At 34.8% G+C, this 19070-nt stretch overlaps 2 protein-coding genes across 2 annotated transcripts; both read left to right on the plus strand.

The window, feature by feature from the left end:
- Positions 1–9327: 9327 nt before the first annotated feature.
- Positions 9328–11823, plus strand: LOC121760793 (aluminum-activated malate transporter 8-like). The gene is made up of 5 exons (XM_042156410.1): positions 9328–9589; positions 9870–10010; positions 10167–10439; positions 10539–10666; positions 11188–11823. The coding sequence occupies exons 1-5, from the start codon at positions 9328–9330 to the stop codon at positions 11821–11823; spliced, it is 1440 nt and encodes a 479-aa protein (XP_042012344.1).
- Positions 11824–14456: 2633 nt separating this feature from the next.
- Positions 14457–17226, plus strand: LOC121761221 (beta-amyrin 28-monooxygenase-like). Its single transcript, XM_042156845.1, has 2 exons — positions 14457–15418; positions 16414–17226. Exons 1-2 carry the CDS (start codon positions 14485–14487, stop codon positions 16902–16904), a joined length of 1425 nt encoding a protein of 474 aa, XP_042012779.1. The 5' UTR covers positions 14457–14484; the 3' UTR covers positions 16905–17226.
- Positions 17227–19070: the final 1844 nt, after the last annotated feature.

Raw genomic sequence — 19070 nt, forward strand, 5'->3', positions numbered from 1 at the left:
CACCCAGATGAGTAGCTCCAGTAGGTAGATCTTGAGCCTCTGCTCATAAACTACAAATAAAAGAGAGAGAAAATAAATCAAAACTATTTACACCACATGCTCTGAACACTATCACAAAGCACGCCATCCACCCTGGCAACGGCGCCATTTGAAGGTTGTGCCCGCGAGTGCTCGCTAAGAGATGACTCAGGAGCGGAGTGAGCAAGTGTGCACAGAGAAAGTTAATGCAGATGCTCGGTCAAGACACCGCGCTTCTTAAATCCACTGGATCACTAGGTCCAGGAACTCAAAGAACACAGAATGTTTCTGTCGTTGGACACACTCGACTCCCCTTCAACAATTAAATCCCTCAACCCCAAATACTATGGATTAGTATAGGGAAGAGAGGTCGATCCCACGAAGATGGATTCGTGAAGTAGTGCTAGAGACTCTGGAAACAAGCGGCTGCTGCCACGTAAAGGGTTGAGAATTTTACCTAACTCTAGTCCTAGGCACAAAATGTAAATGCTAGACCTAGGAAACTGTAAACACACTGACAGCAAACATCGTCATGATCGCGAGGTATTAAAATCACTTCCTAGACCGTGTAAACGATTCACAAATTAAGACTAGACAGAGAGAATAAAAGCAGTGGGGACCACGACTCCAAATATAGTAAGTACGGTAAAAGCTGCAAACATCCAACTCATGCCCTGACTAACAACGGCATGCATTTCCCTAACCGACTCAAGTACGTAAATGGAGAAAACAGAGTACGTACCTAGATTCAAACAGAATATAGAAATCAGGACGCCGGAACTTGCTACGAATCGGAAATACATCAGATCGACATAAACTAGGCGAAGCGAAATGAAAACACGTAAACTAGGCATGAAATTAAATCAACACTGCTCAGATTCACGTCGAGTGCTCAATCCACTCCAGATCCAAGCCACCCGAACTCAACAACCATCAAAATCAACTCCATAACTCCGATTCTTACAGATCTGCTCCGATCAACTCCGAATTCCAACAATCACATACAATCCTACAATATCAGCCAGACAAAACCCCGATTCATCCACAAACAAACTCCATTCTCCCAGATCCAACCACGAACCTGCAATAATCCGCGAAAACAACCAACTCCAACAATTCCAACTCCAGAATTCAAGTAAACACAATCAACAAACAGAAATCAACACAATCAACATAAGCGAAAACGAAACTTGCATTAAGATAAGAGAAATATTCAGCAAAGTACGAAAACGGAAATTAAATTGTTTCTTCGCCCCACAGAAGGACGGTGTTACAACCCAATCGAGAACGTGAGAAAGCTAGATGTGAACCCAAGGTGCGTCACCCTGAATCTCCCCTAAAAAAGAACCCAAGTGTGTGAAAAGTGAACTAAGTTACAAGCTGTTAGCGAGGCCTCCAACCGAGAAGGTCCCTCCAGCTTACATGCTTCTTCCTTTTATAGATGCGGACATAGCCTTCTAGAGTCTTCGTAGAAATCCCTATTCTACCCTTCAACTCCGAGGCTTCCTCCGTCAAACAATTTTCTTCATAATGTCCACTCTTTCGCCAGTTTCCTAGGACCATGCAAGCGTCCTCTTCCTTTCCTGGATCTAGCGAAAACCTTCACACACCTGGCTTTAAACATGCGTTAGACCCATCGTTTTCATGAAATAAAATCCCTAGACCGATGCATGAAATTAGCCTTATCATCTCCTGAGCAACTTGTAGTGCATCGGACAATGATACGAGGACTCCAACAAACATTGGGGATAGGGCCGAAGAACAAGTCTTCCACGGGGGTATTTTTTAGCCTTTAATTATGTAATTTTTTATTTGTAGGATTTTAATTATGTATTTTTTTTTAGGATTTTAATTATGAAATTTTTATTTTTTAGGATTTTAAGTTTGTAAATTTTATTTTTTAGGATTTTAAGTTTGTACTCCCTCCGTCCTGCTTTAGGAGTACCGGTTAAGTCAGACACATGTTTTAAGAAAGTGTTTGAGTGTGTAATAAATAAATGTTGTAGTGGATGTTGGGACCCACTTTTAATTGATCGGTGCCAAGTGCGTGAGAAGTGAGCTAAGACTAGAAAATGAAACTAAGAGACTAAGAGTGAAAGATAAAAAGTGATGAAAGAGGCTGCCTCTTCAAAAGGGGTCATCCCTTTATATAGGCACGGATCCCTAGGGCACTCTCCTTTTTCATAATTTGTCTTTTTTGCCCTTGATCCTTATACTTGCTCCTTGCTCCATTTTTTGTATTCTGCCAGCGTTTCTTTTCATCTCCTCAGTCTGGTAAATTGCTGGCGTTTTTCACTTCATTTTCCTCTGCCCCTGGTAATTTGTATGCCTTCATGGGTTCGACAGATTTTACACGCACCTGAACTTACAAACACTTATTAGTTCACTGAATTTACAGAATTATCCTCATAACCAATGAATGAAATGAGCCTTATCAACACGACCGATGGGAGATTCTGGGCAGGCTTGGCGATAGTTAGTCTCTGTGGTGTAACACCGTCCTCACGAGGGTGAAGATACAATCTGTTTTTATTTTCTGTCGTTTATTCTCACCGTGAACTTCCTTGCCGGGAGCTCGGTGACTGCTTTTGTGTTTGAACCTTATTTTCGTGGTTATGGCAGTTTCTATTTTCTGTTTTACTTTGGTTTCTGATGTTTGATGTTGGTTTTACTGATTTTGGATGCTTTTGCAATTGACTGTTTAATTGGAGTTGAGGTTGGTTGAATCTGAGTTTGTTTGTTGAGGAATTGTTTGAATCGGAGTGGATGGATATGGATCTGGGTGTTGTTGAGTTTGGATCTGTTGGATCTGGAGTGGATTGTGGTTTCGAGAGATGAATCTGATACGTACTTGTTGGATCTGCATGGCTATGTCTGTTGGTTTCGATTTACTTGACCTGGTAGCTTAGATCTGATAGTTTTCTGCTTAATCATAATGTTTGACGTTCGATCTGAGTTTGCTCTGTTTTTTATGCTCTGTTTCGTTCATGTTCATGTTTATTTGCCGAAGAAGATGAAAATCGTTGATAGTTAGATCTAGATCCGTAGTTTGTTTGCTTTTGCAACTTTACCTGTCACAGTAGCTAAATCGGGAATCTGTCCCACTGCTTTACCGTTTTAGGAATTTTTTTTTACTTGACTCAGTAGTTTGATAAATCCTCTGCAGTTAATTTCAAGTCTCGAATCATGCATGCGTACGTGTTCTTATTGTTTCTTAGGTCTAGTAGTTAGTTAGTACTTGAGTGCTTTTAATTCTCGGGACCCAATAGTTTAAAATACTCGACCCACTTGTTGCGTGGCAGCAGTCAAACCCTCCCAAAACCCTCCAAATGCATGCTAACTCATCCGTCCTCGTGGGATCGATCCTTTACTTCCCTATACTAGCCAATAGTGTAGTGGGTTGAGGTTTTGAAGCGGGAAAAGTGTGTGTCCAACAACCGAATTCTGAAGGTTCCACGATCTCCTAGACCCTGTGATCTAGCGAATTCTCTTGACCTAGGGGTTTGTGATATATCAATAGTGCAGCACACTTTCTACGAGCATTTCAAGTGTCTAATAAATAAATGTTGTAGTGGATGTTGGGACCCACTTTTAACTTTTTTTTACTTACTTTGTAGGTATTTTTTATTAGTTTATCCCAATCGGGACTCCTAAAGCGGGACGCCCGAAATTGATCAACCGGGACTCCTAAAGCGGTACGGAGGGAGTAATTTTTATTTTTAGGATTTAATTATGTAATTTTTATATTTTTTAAATTTGTAATAGTAGTTCGAGTATTTTTAATGTATTTTTATATTGTATAAATGTTTTTAGTAATTGAAGTATTTAAATTAAATAATGGGATGGTGGGACCCTTGAGCATGTCCTTGCGGAAGAACATAGATGTGGCTGTTATGCTCTTGGGGAAGAGTAGGGAGTAAAAATTAATAAAAGTGGGTACGGGCCCACATCCATGCTCTTTGGCAAGAGCATGGATGGGGATGCTCTAATAGCCATTAGATTTTTAAATCAAGGGTCTAGATCATAGCTCTGGAATGTCAGTACAATCAACAAAAAAACATCAATAAGGGTATTAAGGTCAATTTATAACAAATTAGTTGTAATTAACTTTTGAAAAATATCTCATAACTTTAAAACGCATATAACTTTCTCGATTTAATTTTTTTTCGCACAACATATATCAAATTAAAGATTATTTCATAAGGATTCTAACGAGATCTCACTTGCATATGTCCGATGTCAAAATTTGAAAAAAAATTCAAAAATTTTCAATATTTTCGTACAGCAACAAATATCAACATAGTATATGAAATATGTCAATATAATACATGTAGAATGTCATTTTTAAAGCAATGTGTTGACATTCTCAAAGCATTGTGTTTATATTTTCAAAACATTATATTGACATTTTCATTCAAATCCCTAATTTGGTAGTTTTTTTACCTTTTTCGATTTAATTAATAAAAATGAAAATTACACGTGGCAAATTTTAGACCACTTGATTTCTAAAATCCTATGGTTTTAAATTAGTTGTAGTTAGCAATTAAGGAGTGAGTTAGTAATTCACCACTCCCCTGTTTCAATATATTATGGAATCCTAATTTATTTATGATTTTTTCACTCGAGAATGAAAAATATTGATGTGATTGACATCATATTTAAATTTTAAAAACTTAAATATTTAAAAATTATTTGTATCTATGGTCAGACATTGTTTTTTATGTGGTGTTAATTTTAGTTGAAGATTGGGTAAAATCCTAAATTTTACTTCGCTAATAATTATATTAAAATGAATTGTTTTAAAGCTTTATTTTATTTCATCTTCGTCAGTGACCATCATTTTAGTATAAAATGTTTCTAGTAATATATTTGTATAATTATTCTAGAATTTTGTTTGACATAATCCATTTAAAAAGAAAATTGCAATAAATTGTAAGAGTATGTTAATTAAATTTTTTTTTGGTCTGACCACATACAGATGTTCTGAATCCGCCTGCAGTGGAATGAGAATCGAATTAATTCTTCTTGACTAGGTTTGTGGATTAACCATCCTCCCCGGCAACTAGTTACCATGGACCCAGGCGTAAATTTTCCATGGTTTCCCCCTCCGTTTGCTTCTGATATCACCCCGATTAATTCTAGTCGACTAGGTTTGCAGATTAATGCCCCTCCCCGACAACTAGTTACCATGGACCCGGGCATAAATTTCCATGGTTGCCCCATCCGTTTGCTTCTGATATCGCTTCGAGGAAGAAACATAGTGGCAATTCTGCCCTCTCCATTTTTCGATCCTAGATCCTCCAATAACACCGAAAGTCAGGGACAGAACTAGAACTTTGAATAGGCCGGTGCTAAAATTATAAAAAATAATAGTATATATATCTATAATAGTAATATTTGATTATTCTTACCTTCTTTATTTAAAATTTATAAAATGATGAAAACACAATTACATTATTGAATTACAAATACAAAATTTATTTTTTTATATGAGATACTGTAATATTCATTCAAATTAATAAATTTAGGAAAGTTTTGGTCAATATCATTATGTTTGGAATTAGAATATTAAATTATAAACTTTCAACTTTTCACAATTAATTAAAAAAATTGTCTTTTGAAAATGATTAAAACGATAGTCTTTTATTAAAATGAGAAAACAAAAATAAAAGAAAATATATATAGTCTAATAAAAAAATTGAAATTTCTTGATTTTATATTTTATTTTCAACTTTTGAATAACATTTTATACATTAACACATAAACACATAAATTTTTGATATTTTGGAGATATGTAAAATAATTTGATACGTATAAACTCAATACTATTATCCTATAAGTGCAAGAAAATTAGCATATGGAGTAGTATTATTCCACAAATAAAAAAAAATGCAAATTTGATTATTCATTATAGATTTATATCCACTATTCCCAAATCTCGAAACAAACTAGAAATTATATTAGTAGGAGTATATAACGTCTTATATAAACAATAGAAATTAAAATGTAAATCAATAGAGGACCCCACACAGCTGTAAATTTAATTGTCATAATTACTTTCTAATTCTCTCCCTCCTCTCTTCCGTCTCATTCCCCTTCTTTCTGTAATAAAATGTAAAAGGTGCAATGCAGACACATACAGCCATGGCGTCCGTCCCTGCCGAAAGTCTCCCAGCGAGTGACAGAATTTGACCCCTTGACTTTAAGGTCATCACAGCTCCACACTGCCAGCTGTGCTACAACCCGTTGGTAGTATGTTAATTTATTAGTGTAATGTCACGATTTGAACAGTAATCAACCCTTGTAGACTAGTTGTATGTATGTTATAATTTTACGGCGTCCGACTTGAGCGACATTTATAACAAGTTGCCTACAAAATACAAGTTGAGAGCGTTATAATCCTAGGTTTCCGTATGCAAAAATTCATATGAGCCGTACATTTTAGGGACTCAACTCCACTTATAATAAATTGCAATTTGACAATCACTCAACCTCTCGTATACTACATTGATTTCATCTTCCCTTTTTCCTCAACATTTATTTATTTTCATAGTTGAGTATTGTGCGTACATTGAATTCATTTTCACTTTTTCTTCAAAATTTATTATTTTTCGTCAACTACAAACTCGATCGGTTTAGGCAATTTGCCGAAGTTTCGTGATCGTGATATATCTGGAATAATTAAGATCACGCTATAATTTGTGACAACTATATTAAGTAATACTACTACTAAACTACCTACTCGTGCGCCTATAAATGTACTATACTAATTTATGATGTATCAATATCGATAAACTGCCATGTATATTATATTGTTTGAAAATAAAATAATATATTTTAAATAGAGGAATTAAAGCTGGAACATTTCGCCGATAGATAAAAATAGCTTTAAAAATGAGCATAAATGGCTTGGTATAAAAAAGATTAATCTAGTGTAGGATAATTAATAGTGTTTCATACAAGATTAATGAGGTCATGTTTTAACTTATTGTAAAACTTGATAATTTTCAATCAAGTGGACGGAAACAGCTCGAGTTGAAGAGTTCAAAGTCAAGTACTGTTATTGTTTAAATAATAGGAATAATACTCCCATAAACATGATTAAATTTAAGCCAATATTCTTAATTTTGGTAAAATATATTATATACATAATAAAAATAAGGGTCCTCTTCTATTGCTTCTAGCATCATAATCCAAAATTAAGATCAAATCTACGCCCTTAGATTTTAAAATGAGTGGATGAGAATAAACCTTATGAATTTCAATAAATAGTAGACAAAATATCAATAAAGGGGTAAGATCGTCATTCTGTTATCATATCATAATTTTCGTGTTTTTTATTTATATCAACATAGTGTATTACAAATTAATATCAACACAATGATATAAATATTTCAACATAAGTACACAAAAATATCAACATGGTTTAATTGAGATTTTACAAGGTTTTATTGAGATTTTACATGCATTATATTGAAATTTTTTGATGTATTTGTTGATAAAAATCGGTTTATCAACATATACGAAAATTGAAATAAAAATTATCAAATTTCATCATCCGAACGTCGTCGGAACTATGCAATTGAGATCTAGTTAGAATCCTTATAAAATTACCTTTCATTTGATATATTTTTTGTTAAAAAATAATTTAAATCGAGAGAGTTACGTAAATTTAAAGTTTTGGGATAATTTTAATAAGAGAGAATTGACATTAGTACCCTTTAATTTTATTTAATAATTATTTAAATTTAAAATATGATCGACTTAGTATTATATCAATCACTAGATCTCATAATCTAATGGTTAAGAATTGGTCTTAATTTTGGATTGCTAATTAGTTAGCAATTGATTACATCCCATAAAGATATTACAGTACTATATTTTATAGTACTTCATTTTAAGCCATTTTAAAGCTAGTATACTAGTACAATTAGAGATGTCAATTTAGCTCGTACCTCGTGGGTTGGCCTGAATAGCCCACCAAATTTATAGGGTTAGGGCTGGAAATTTCTAGCCCGATAAAATCAAAACCCGATTAGCCCGCACCCGATTAACTCGCAACCCGTTAGGGCCAGACCCGAAAACCCGATAAAAATTTTATTATTCTGTTTTTTTACTCTTAATTCGACACTTAATTGATTAATTTTATAATATAGATAACTAAAAAATAACTTTCGAATTTATATTAAATATACAAACCATATATTGAATTTTTATTTATATAATAATTGATCAATAAATTAAAAACTTCAATTTCATTAAAAAAATATTTAAATTTCTAAAACATGCATTAAAATTCCGTGAAATATCTCAAATATTAGTATTTGATCATGTTTATGATTGAGTTTAAGCATATATCTCAAATATATCATAATTAAATATTTTACATTGTATGAATATAACTAATTTTAATCATTATTTATTGGATTGATCGTATGTTAATATTATCGGAAGCAACCCGATTAACCCGCTGGGCTAGCCCGAAACCCGAGCTTTTAGGGTTAGGGTTGAACTTTTATAACCCGAAAGGAATCACAACCGATTAGCCCTCATCCGACTGACCCGCAACCCAAGTATGGTTGACCCGAAACCTGACGAGGCGGCCCGATTGACATCCCTAAGTACAGTACATTAACTAACTTGAAATTATGTTCATGTAAGCCATTTTTAGACATTTTTTTACTGTCTATTTCATTTGATCATTTACTCTATTTTTCTTTTTAAATCAATCTTTTACATCCATTTTTCTTTCCTTCTCTAATTCTAGTCCCTTCTAACCATTCAACCTATAACTATGTGCCTTGTCTTAGTAAGCTCTAAAGGCAATTTTGATTAATTTCAACAAAATTGATGATAAAAGAAAGAAAATTTTCGTACCACTTGTGTGTCCGTCACAATTGATGATTGTGCAATATGTAGTTATTTCTGTCATCATAAGTAGGTCTAAACATAAAAATATTTGCATTAGCCCAGCTCCCATCATTTACGTTGAATATTTCAGTATATTTTATATGAAATTAATTTTTCAAATACATGTACTCTAGAACTGCATCAGTGCACTTGAAATTATACTTGAAACCTTAAAAAGAATAAAGAATACGAAATGGAATATAGAAATGAAAACGCTACAAGCCTGTGTAGTAAGCTGGGGAATCAGATCAGTATGATCTAAATTATTTCTATCACTCTCTCTCTCACACACAAATTAACACATTATCATCTCTATATAAGTTGGCTAGCAACCATCAGAAGTGTATCATATCTCTTGAGTCTTGAGCTTCTCTCCATCTCATAACCACATTTTGTATCATGGACATGAACTCACCAACTCAAGAGACATCTTTCACCACCTCCATTCCTTCAAAACTATACTCAAACCTAACAAAATTCATCAAGAAAATAAAGAAAATTGGAGAGGATGATCCAAGAAGGATCACACACTGCGCCAAACTCGGATTGGCTTTGACATTAAGCTCCCTCCTCTACTACATCCGACCCCTCTACAATGGCTTCGGAGAGGCCGGGATGTGGGCAATCTTAACTGTTGTCGTTGTCTTTGAGTTCACTGTCGGTAAGTATATCATACTCCCTTTGTCCCAACGTAGTCGACTCTTATTCCTTTTTTAGGATAGTTGAGTCTTTAAACTTTTTCTTTATTGAAAATCCATTTGTTCTCACTCATAATTCACTCTCTCTTTCGCTCCCATACTTTATTATTTCTCAAACTTTTCTTCTGCACTTTAATATTTAACACATCAATATCTTGGAACGGAGGGAGTACTATACACACAGCAAAATATATTTTGCATGTATTTAAGTTTTCAATTAAATAATTCATAATATTATTATAGGTGGAACCCTATCAAAAAGTATAAACAGAGGCTTCGCAACGCTGTTTGCCGGCGCTTTAGGTCTCGGAGCCCATCATTTGGCTAGTGTTTGCGGCGTCACAGGCAAGCCTATTGTGGTTGGACTCATGGTTTTCTCATTAGGTACAAATTTATTAGCTAGTAGAAAAATAATGACTAATAACATTTTCTATGCAATTGGGGACTCTAAATTTAATTTCCACCAAAAATGACACAATTAAAAAGCGTCGCTAAATACAACTGAGAATGTAATATTGTTTGTGTATAATGCAAATGCAGCTGCGGTTTCTACATTTACGCGGTTTTATCCGAACGTTAAGAGGAGGTACGATTATGGGGTATTGATATTCATATTGACTTTCACCATGGTGGCGGTGTCGGGCTACCGGGTCGGGCAGATAGTGGAGCTGGCCCATCAGAGGCTATCCACGGTTCTCATTGGCGGGGCGACTTGTATCATCGTATCCATATTCATTTGCCCTGTTTGGGCTGGTCCAGATTTGCAGTTTTTGGTTGCTAAAAATATTGAAAAGCTTGCTGATTTCTTACAAGGTATTTTCTGTCCTTTTTATTATAAACAATTTAATTAAAACAGGAGACAATCATGTTCTTGGTTTTTAATTTATACATATATTTGTTTATACTTTATAGGATATGGAGGTGAGCTTTTAACTTGTGCCGGTGATGAAAGTAGCAATGATTCAGGCGCCAAGAATGTCGAGAAATCGCTCAATGGCTACAAAAGCGTCCTTGATTCTAAGGCGACAGTGGATTTGTTGGTCAGTACATCAGCGTTTTTTTATTATGCCTACAAAAAAATTAGTCTCACTTTTTTTTTTGATCTTCCATTAAAATTAGTACTATTATACTAAAAATAAAAAATTACTCCTAATTTATTATTCATTTATTTAATGTTCTCTCTCCTAATTTATTATTCATTTATTTATTTACACTATATGTTTCTTTCTTCTACTTTTATCACTTTTTCTTCTGGATTTTACCAATTTCGCATAAAAATCAGTGTCTACTAATAAAATTATTTTTGATAGACAAAGTATTAGGAGAGTTTAAGTGTCTACTAAGTCTATTTTTACTTTTTCTTTGATTTCTTAAAGTTTACTTAACTTTTTCTTTGAGTTTTTAAATTTGCCCAATTGTCCAAATTTTATACAAAGTACTTATCAATCAATTGGTTGATTAAATAGTTAAATTTCTTAAGAAACCATATTTATTTAGTACTACAACCCATTTCTTTCCCGTTAGTACTAAAAAATCAACATTTTTATTATTGTGAGTGCAGGCAAATCTTGCATGGTGGGAGCCTCCTCACGGTAAATTCAAGTTGAATCATCCATGGAAACAATACCTCAAAATAGGAAGGCTGAGTAGGGAATGTGCAAGCCTCATCGACTCATTAAACACATACACAATTTCAAAATCTCTTACAACGGCAACGTCATCGGAATTCCAAACGATAATCCGACAACCGTGCATCGAAATGAGCACGGAATCCGCCAAGGCCCTTGTCGAAATCGCCTCCGCAATCAAGCAAATGAGGCCGCCGGAATCCGCCGAAACACACGTGCAAAAGGCCAAATCGGCCGCCGATCAACTGAAAACTACGCTCCAAAGCTACTCGATGCCGCCGAAGCCGGATTTGCAGGAGATGGTGCCGCTACTCGTCACCGCGTCCGTGCTCATCGACATCATTAGCAGCGTCGATGAAATCGTGCTCTCGGTTTGTGAACTTTCGAGAAAAGCGGGTTTCAAGAATCCGAAGTCGGCCGGCGAACAGACGCCGGAGCAGATTTTTCACCGTGGAATCGTTAGCCCCGTCGAAGATGACGGTGATCATGTGGGGGTTGACATTCAGGCGGACTCCTCCACCGACTCGCCGGAGAAGAAGAGTGCTACTGAATTATCAGGCGGTCCATGATGTAAAATGTGACGGTGGTGATCTGTATATAATAAGTGCGCTATAATTAATGTAAAAAAATTTAAACATATTGCAAAATTGTGTACTATAGATAAAGGTTGAGAATATTACTACATTTAATTGGGCGTTTTGGTTGGTTTCTTCTCTTACTAATTTTTACTAAATATTTCGTCAGGTCATATTGGTGTTTCTTTCATACTAGTAATAAATATAGTCTAGAATTCGATTATCCTCATAATGGTGTATAACCTTTTCTTTTCCAACATCAAATATAGTCTAGAATTGTGTACGTTTCTTCTGTCAATGTATACAAGGGAGGTGTTAATTAATTTGTTTGAGTGATGGATATATTGATCAAAGAACCTTCTTGTAAATTAATGACGATTGATATCAATCTAAGAAAATGATTATGTAGAGCTATGAGCATTTCGAATCCAAGTAAGTTATTTGTACCATTAAAATTGAAATAAGTTTCAATTTTTCTTAGGTGTTCCATCGTGCATAAAATGTCGTCTTTTAATGATGATAAAAACAAGATGTTTCATTAAAATAAATATTTTTAACATTCTTTTATTTTCGTATTTCTCTTCTTATTTTGTTGAAATATTATTGTTATTGATATCACCAAAAAATGCCGATTTGTGCATAGATGAGACAGTTGAGTAAAATTGGCACATCATTATTTAATATTCAAATTTCAAAGTTTATGACACTGATCAAAATTTGACCAAATTTCATGATTCAAATGACTGTTATCCTTTTTCAAACACCTCAAACAACAATCATATGATCATATTCTTCAGTCATCTAAGCAAAAATTTATTTACTGTAGATTCCACTTTGCCCCAAGAATCAATGGAGATTATCTCTAGGTCTGAAAATAACAAGACATTATGTTTCTCAATAATTTTATAAGTGGCGGGAGTTCGAAAAATGGACAAAAACAACAAAGGCTGTTAGGACTATTCTGGCGCACACAATTAATAAAGAATAAAAATAAAACAGAAATAATTAATGGACAAATTATTACTATTATCATACATTCGTATTTATGGGATCAAAGAAATAATTAATGTAGATCAAAGAAATTATTACTATTATCGTACAGAAATAATTAATGTAGACAAACAGACAGCAGTTAACACATGATCAAACAAATCGTGCCCTGCTCAATATTGTACTGCATTTTGTCTCATAAAAGATACTATCATATTTATGGGATGACATATGATTTTAGAAGGTTTTATTTTGTGTCAAGTGAAAAGAAAAAAATATAATTTTTATATTAATATGAGAGAATTTTTTTCTAAAATTGAAAAGGTGATATTTTAAAATAAATTAAAAAGAAAAATGAGACATCTTTTATGGAACAGACGAAAATAATTCTATTTGTATTTTATTTCATATTCGATGTATGCTTTGTCATTCGATAATCACACAATATGTAGGATGTGTATATATCAATGAAGGACAAAATAAATGATACAAAAAGAAATTGATCTATTTGAATCTTTAGCAACAACGGGAAATATTTTCCCTAATTGATCACATACAAATCGCAATTTAAGAAAAAGGAAAAAGTAACTTGTCAACCCAAAATATAATGTTACAATTACGGGTGGGATCTTTTATTCAATTTGAAAGCACAATAGAGTGATGTGTTTAAAACTCTATGACTATGACACACAACATAACAAAAAAAAGTCTTGTTCTTTTCTTTTGAGTGGGATCCTCTACTGTGTTTTGTAATACTGTAGAAAGTGGTGTGTTTAAAATGCACAAAAACAATATATGAAACGCTGGAATATCATTTGGATTTAGTTATATTCTTTCTCCGACCATTACTGAAAGAGTCATTTTGACTTGACACGAGTTTTAAAATAATTATTTAATTTTATGAAAAAAACAATTTAATGAAAAAATTAGTAGAATGTAAGTCTCGTTTTAGTATTCATATTATAATAGAACATGAGTGGAAAAAGTTTGTAGAATGTGATCTGTATACCAAAATTGAAAAAGTATATTGATCTTTATATCGTAGACATCCAAATAATTAATTGGATCTATAAATCGTGGATAGAGAGAGTATAATGTTTTAAAGAATAATACTAGTACGTTTTACGTAAAACACTTGAGCTCTTAACTAAAAAATTAAAATACTTACAAATTCTAATTATCATATCTAGTTTTATTTTTTATTCAATATTTTTATTTTAGTTTACACTTCCCATTTGTAACACGGTACAGAATTCCAACCCAAAATCACAATTTAAGAAAAGGAAAAAACATTTGTTAAACCCAAAAAAATAAGGTTACAATACTTGTATTTTCCGTACGTTTCTCAAAAGTAAGGTTAAAATAGAAGCCGATGATATACTCCCCTCGTCCCACCAAAGATGACCCAAATTTCTTTTTAGTTTGTTCTATCCAAGATGACTACTAAAAATAGAAACTCATTGATCTCTACTTTATTCCATCTCTTTTACTTTATTTTTTGTACCTAACACACAATAAAAGTGCATAAAATCTCGTGACGCCTAAGGAAATGGTCATCTTCCTATGAATGGAGTATTATATAAACAACACATAAATTCATAAACATTCCAACATGCATCAACCAATTAAACAAAACAAGCAACGTAAACACTCAAATACAACTGCATGGACATCTTCTACATGCCTCTCCTTTGCCTCTTGGTAACCTTATTGCTCTCATCCCTCCGGTTCCTCTTCCACAAGTCCAAACCGGGGACAGGGCTGCCCCCGGGCAGGACAGGGTGGCCAGTGATTGGTGAGAGCCTCGAGTTCTTCTCCATGGGCCGGAAGGGCCACCCTGAGAAGTTCATCTTCGACCGAATGGCTAAGTACTCCCCCGCTGTCTTCCGCACCCACCTCCTTGGCGAGCGCACAGCCGTCTTTTGTGGCGCAACAGGAAACAAGTTCCTCTTCTCCAACGAGAACAAGCTCGTGCAGTCGTGGTGGCCATTCTCTGTCGATAAGATCTTCTCATCCTCCATCCGAACCTCCTACAAAGAAGAGTCTATCAAGATGAGGAAAATGCTCCCTAACTTCCTCCAACCCGAAGCCCTCCACCGCTACATCGGGATCATGGACCACATCGCCCGCCACCACTTCGCCGACGGATGGGATAACAAGAAGGAGGTCGTTGTCTTCCCTCTCGCCAAAAACTACACATTCAGAATCGCATTCCGCCTCTTCCTCAGCATTGAGGATCCCAAACAACTCGACAAATTTGCTAAGCCGTTCAATCTGCTTGCCTCTGGTGTGATCTCCATCCCCATTGATCTTCCAGGAACTCCCTTCAACAAGGGGATCAAGGCCTCCAACTTCATTAGGAAGGAGCTCGTCGCCATCATCAAGCAGCGGAAGCTAGACCTCCCCAATGGCAAGGTGTCGTCGTCGCAGGACATCCTCTCGCAAATGCTGCTCACCAGCGACGATACGCAGGAGTTAGACATAGCCAACATGATCCTAGCGTTGCTGACTGGGAGCCACGACACCGCTAGTTCCGTCTGCACCTCCATCGTCAAGTACCTCGCCGAGCTACCCCACATCTACGAGCGTGTCTACAATGGTAACTAAAATATTACTCCCTCAATTTCACCATAGTTGCGTCGTTTTTCCATTTTTGGTACGATCCACATAGTTGAGTCTAGGGATGCTGCACACCGTAACAAAAATTGCAGTATGAGAAACTATCATAGTTATACCTTATCGAATTTTTCGGTATGCTGGAAATTCCGTATGATAAATTTTACTGTTACTGTATTATTACTATGGTATGTTGTACCATATTTCTGTATACCGAAATTCGGTACGAGATATAGTAATACTGTTATAACCGTAATCATAATTATAATATGTAAATATATATGATTGATATATATATATACTAAATATGATACATCGGATTAGTATATATTGATACTGATATAATATTGTGTTTTAATATACCGGTATGTACAAATCTATACCTTAACCATACCAAAATCAATCGACAAGGTATTGTACTTTAACAAAAATTACAGTATGTATTTTTATTCACCCTTGGTTGAGTCATTTCCATATATTGTAGTATTCTCTCAGTCCTATAAAAATAGACAACTTTTGAAACGACACAAGTGGTAAAGTAAGAGATTGATAGAAAGAAAAAATTATTGGAGTATTATTAGTAGATCTTGGGGTCTATTTCATTAGAGAAATTTTTTCCCCTAAAATACACAGCCTCCATTTTTTTAAAAATAAGGCTTTTTTTTTCTTTTTTGTCCATTTATTAAAAATAGAAAACTTTCCATTTTAGGGAACTTCCACTCTTTCTAAAAAGGTGATACTCATTTTCTACTGATACACTTTTTCTTTCTATTTCTTTTACTTTACCAATTTTATATTAAAATTAATGTCAGTTTCAAAAGTTCATATTTTTAGGAATCAGATGAAGTAAGTAATTACTTTTATGGGATAAACCAAAATGGAAAAAGTGGTCTATTTTATTTTATTCTCTTTTGCTTGATTATTTATCCGTGCAACACAATAAATAAATATATATTTTTTATTTCCGTGGAATGACAGAGCAAGTGAAGATTGCAAGATCCAAAGCAGCCGGGGAGCTACTGAGTTGGGAGGATCTGCAGAAGATGAAGTACTCGTGGAACGTGGCGTGTGAGGTGCTGCGGTTGGCATCGCCGTTGCAAGGGGCGTTCAGGGAAGCCATTGCGGATTTTACTTACAACGGCTTCTCGATTCCAAAAGGGTGGAAGCTGTACTGGAACACGAACTCGACGCACAAGAACCCAGAGTTCTTTGCGGAGCCAACGAGATTCGACCCGTCGCGGTTCGAGGGATCGGGGCCGGCTCCGTATACGTTCGTCCCGTTCGGCGGGGGAGCGAGGATGTGCCCCGGGAAGGAGTATGCAAGGCTGGAGATATTGGTGTTCATGCACCATCTGGTAACCAGATTTAAACTGGAGATGGTCTTTCCTGACGAGAAGATTGTGATGGACCCCACGCCTTTTCCTACTAAGGGCCTCCCTATTCGTCTCTTTCCCCACACTTCAATATAGTAGATGTGGACTATTTATTTATAAGAATATAATAAGAAATAAATAAAATGTTTCAAAAATAAATTGCATCCATTTATGGCTATTTAATTTCGTGATCGGATGGTCGGACCGTTCATAAATTGCAATGTGACAAACTGACAAAGAAAATAAACCTATAATTAAGAATTAAACTTAATTAGTGAAGGGTGTGTGTACGCAATATTTTCGTTTAAAACTCCCTCCTCACTTTAGGCGTTCCAATTGAATTCTGCATGTATTTTAAGAAATATAAAGGAAAGTTGATGAAAAAATAGTGAAATATGAGTCTTATTTTTATATATTAGTTTTACAATAAAATGTGAACGAATTAGATTAGTGGAATGTGAGGTTTATTACCTTTTATGAAAGATTCTAACTCGGACTCCTAAAATGAGATGGACTAATATGAATAACCGGGACTCCTAAAGAGAATAGAACATTACTATATTTCCACCGACTATATTTCACTATATGAAAAAAATAGTGAAATATGAGTCTTATTTTTATATATTAGTTTTATAATAAAATGTGAACGAATGAGATTAGTGGAATGTAAGGTTTATTACCTTTTATGAAAGATTCTAACTCGGACTCCTAAAATGAGATGGACTAATATGAATAACCGGGACTCCTAAAGAGAATAGAACATTACTATATTTCCACCTACCATCATCAATGTAAGTGCTTTTTTCCTATTTTTAGGCATGATATATATTATTTTCTAAATCAATGTTATTATATTAGCTTAATCTTATTTGTCTATCAATTTATCATACTTTCTTCGTCCTAAGGTAGTTGAGTCGTATTCTATTTTTATTTGTCTCAAGTTAGTTGAGTTATTTTCTTTTTTGGTAAAAACTATTATCTCTCTTACTTTATTCCCTCTCTTACTTTCATATTTCCATTTTAACCTTTAACAAATCAACTTCTTAAATCTCGTACCCAAAAGAAATGTCCAATTACCTTGAGACGGAGGGAGTATTATAATAACCACTAACCAGTGAAAATTTTCATGTTATTATACAAACACTATATTACTCCCTCTGTCCCACAAAAATATGCACTATTTCCTTATTAGTTCATCTCATAAAAGTATGTATTTTCTAATTTCGAGTTTTTTTTCTTTAATGAGGTGAGACTCATTCTCCACTAACAATACTTTAATTATTTTTTCTTTCTACCTCCCTCTTAGTTTTTTTTTATCAAAAATCACGAAAGAAACATAAATCAACCAAGTCCAAAAGTGACTCGGTCCGCACAGGAGATACAAATCACAAGAGCTAACAAAGCTACAATGGTATCCCCACAGACCGGGTACTAACCATCTAACAAATGATAAAACTAACATAACAAGAAAATAAATACAAGGATGGTGACCAAGGGTTGGCCATCTCCAAAGGAAAAAATAAAACTATAAATCAAAACCACGAGCCAAGTGTAGTAGTCATCCATCTCGATATCTGAATCTGAAGTTCGGATAGCCCAACTGGTCCATCCTCACGAGCGACTTCAAATACTGAGGCGCTGAATCCGCATCAAAGAAAGTGATGGCAGGTGTCACGACCACACTAGCTAAGGATAGCATAGTCGGGGAACCGTGACTAAATGTGCAGGTTGAGCAGCGAAGTGGTGGAGGAAGTGCTATTGAGACAAGGCATTTAATTCAGTTAGATTTTGACTCTCGGAGGTTCATGTCTTCATACATGGAACCGCGTTCATTTGCTTCCGTTGTGCATTTGGAAAGACTCAAGTCTATTTTGTTCAAAACTCTGATATTTTAAAATTTTTACAAATAATTACTCGAGTTTTCATGATTGAGTATCTTTCTTCTATGTATCAGCACTTAATTAGTCATGCCTCGCAACCAATGTTTGATTTTATTTTCCCTTATTTCTTTCCCCGCTTCTTATACCCCCACTATATGCAGAGCTGAGTACAAAAAGTACTCAGTGAACACATTGCCGAAAATTACACATATACATTTGAAAATATTGTCAAGCCATCATCACAGTAACACTCGGGGGTGTTATTGAAAAGGACCCGAGCTTACTAAAAATATTCACATTGGACTGTAGTCCCTTTTTCCTGTACTTAGCCATATCTGATCACATTGTGCCGTTGAGATGGTGTTCTCACACGGTCACCTTC

Source organism: Salvia splendens, chromosome 13 (genome assembly GCF_004379255.2).
Source record: "Salvia splendens isolate huo1 chromosome 13, SspV2, whole genome shotgun sequence".
Taxonomy (NCBI): Eukaryota; Viridiplantae; Streptophyta; class Magnoliopsida; order Lamiales; family Lamiaceae; genus Salvia; species Salvia splendens.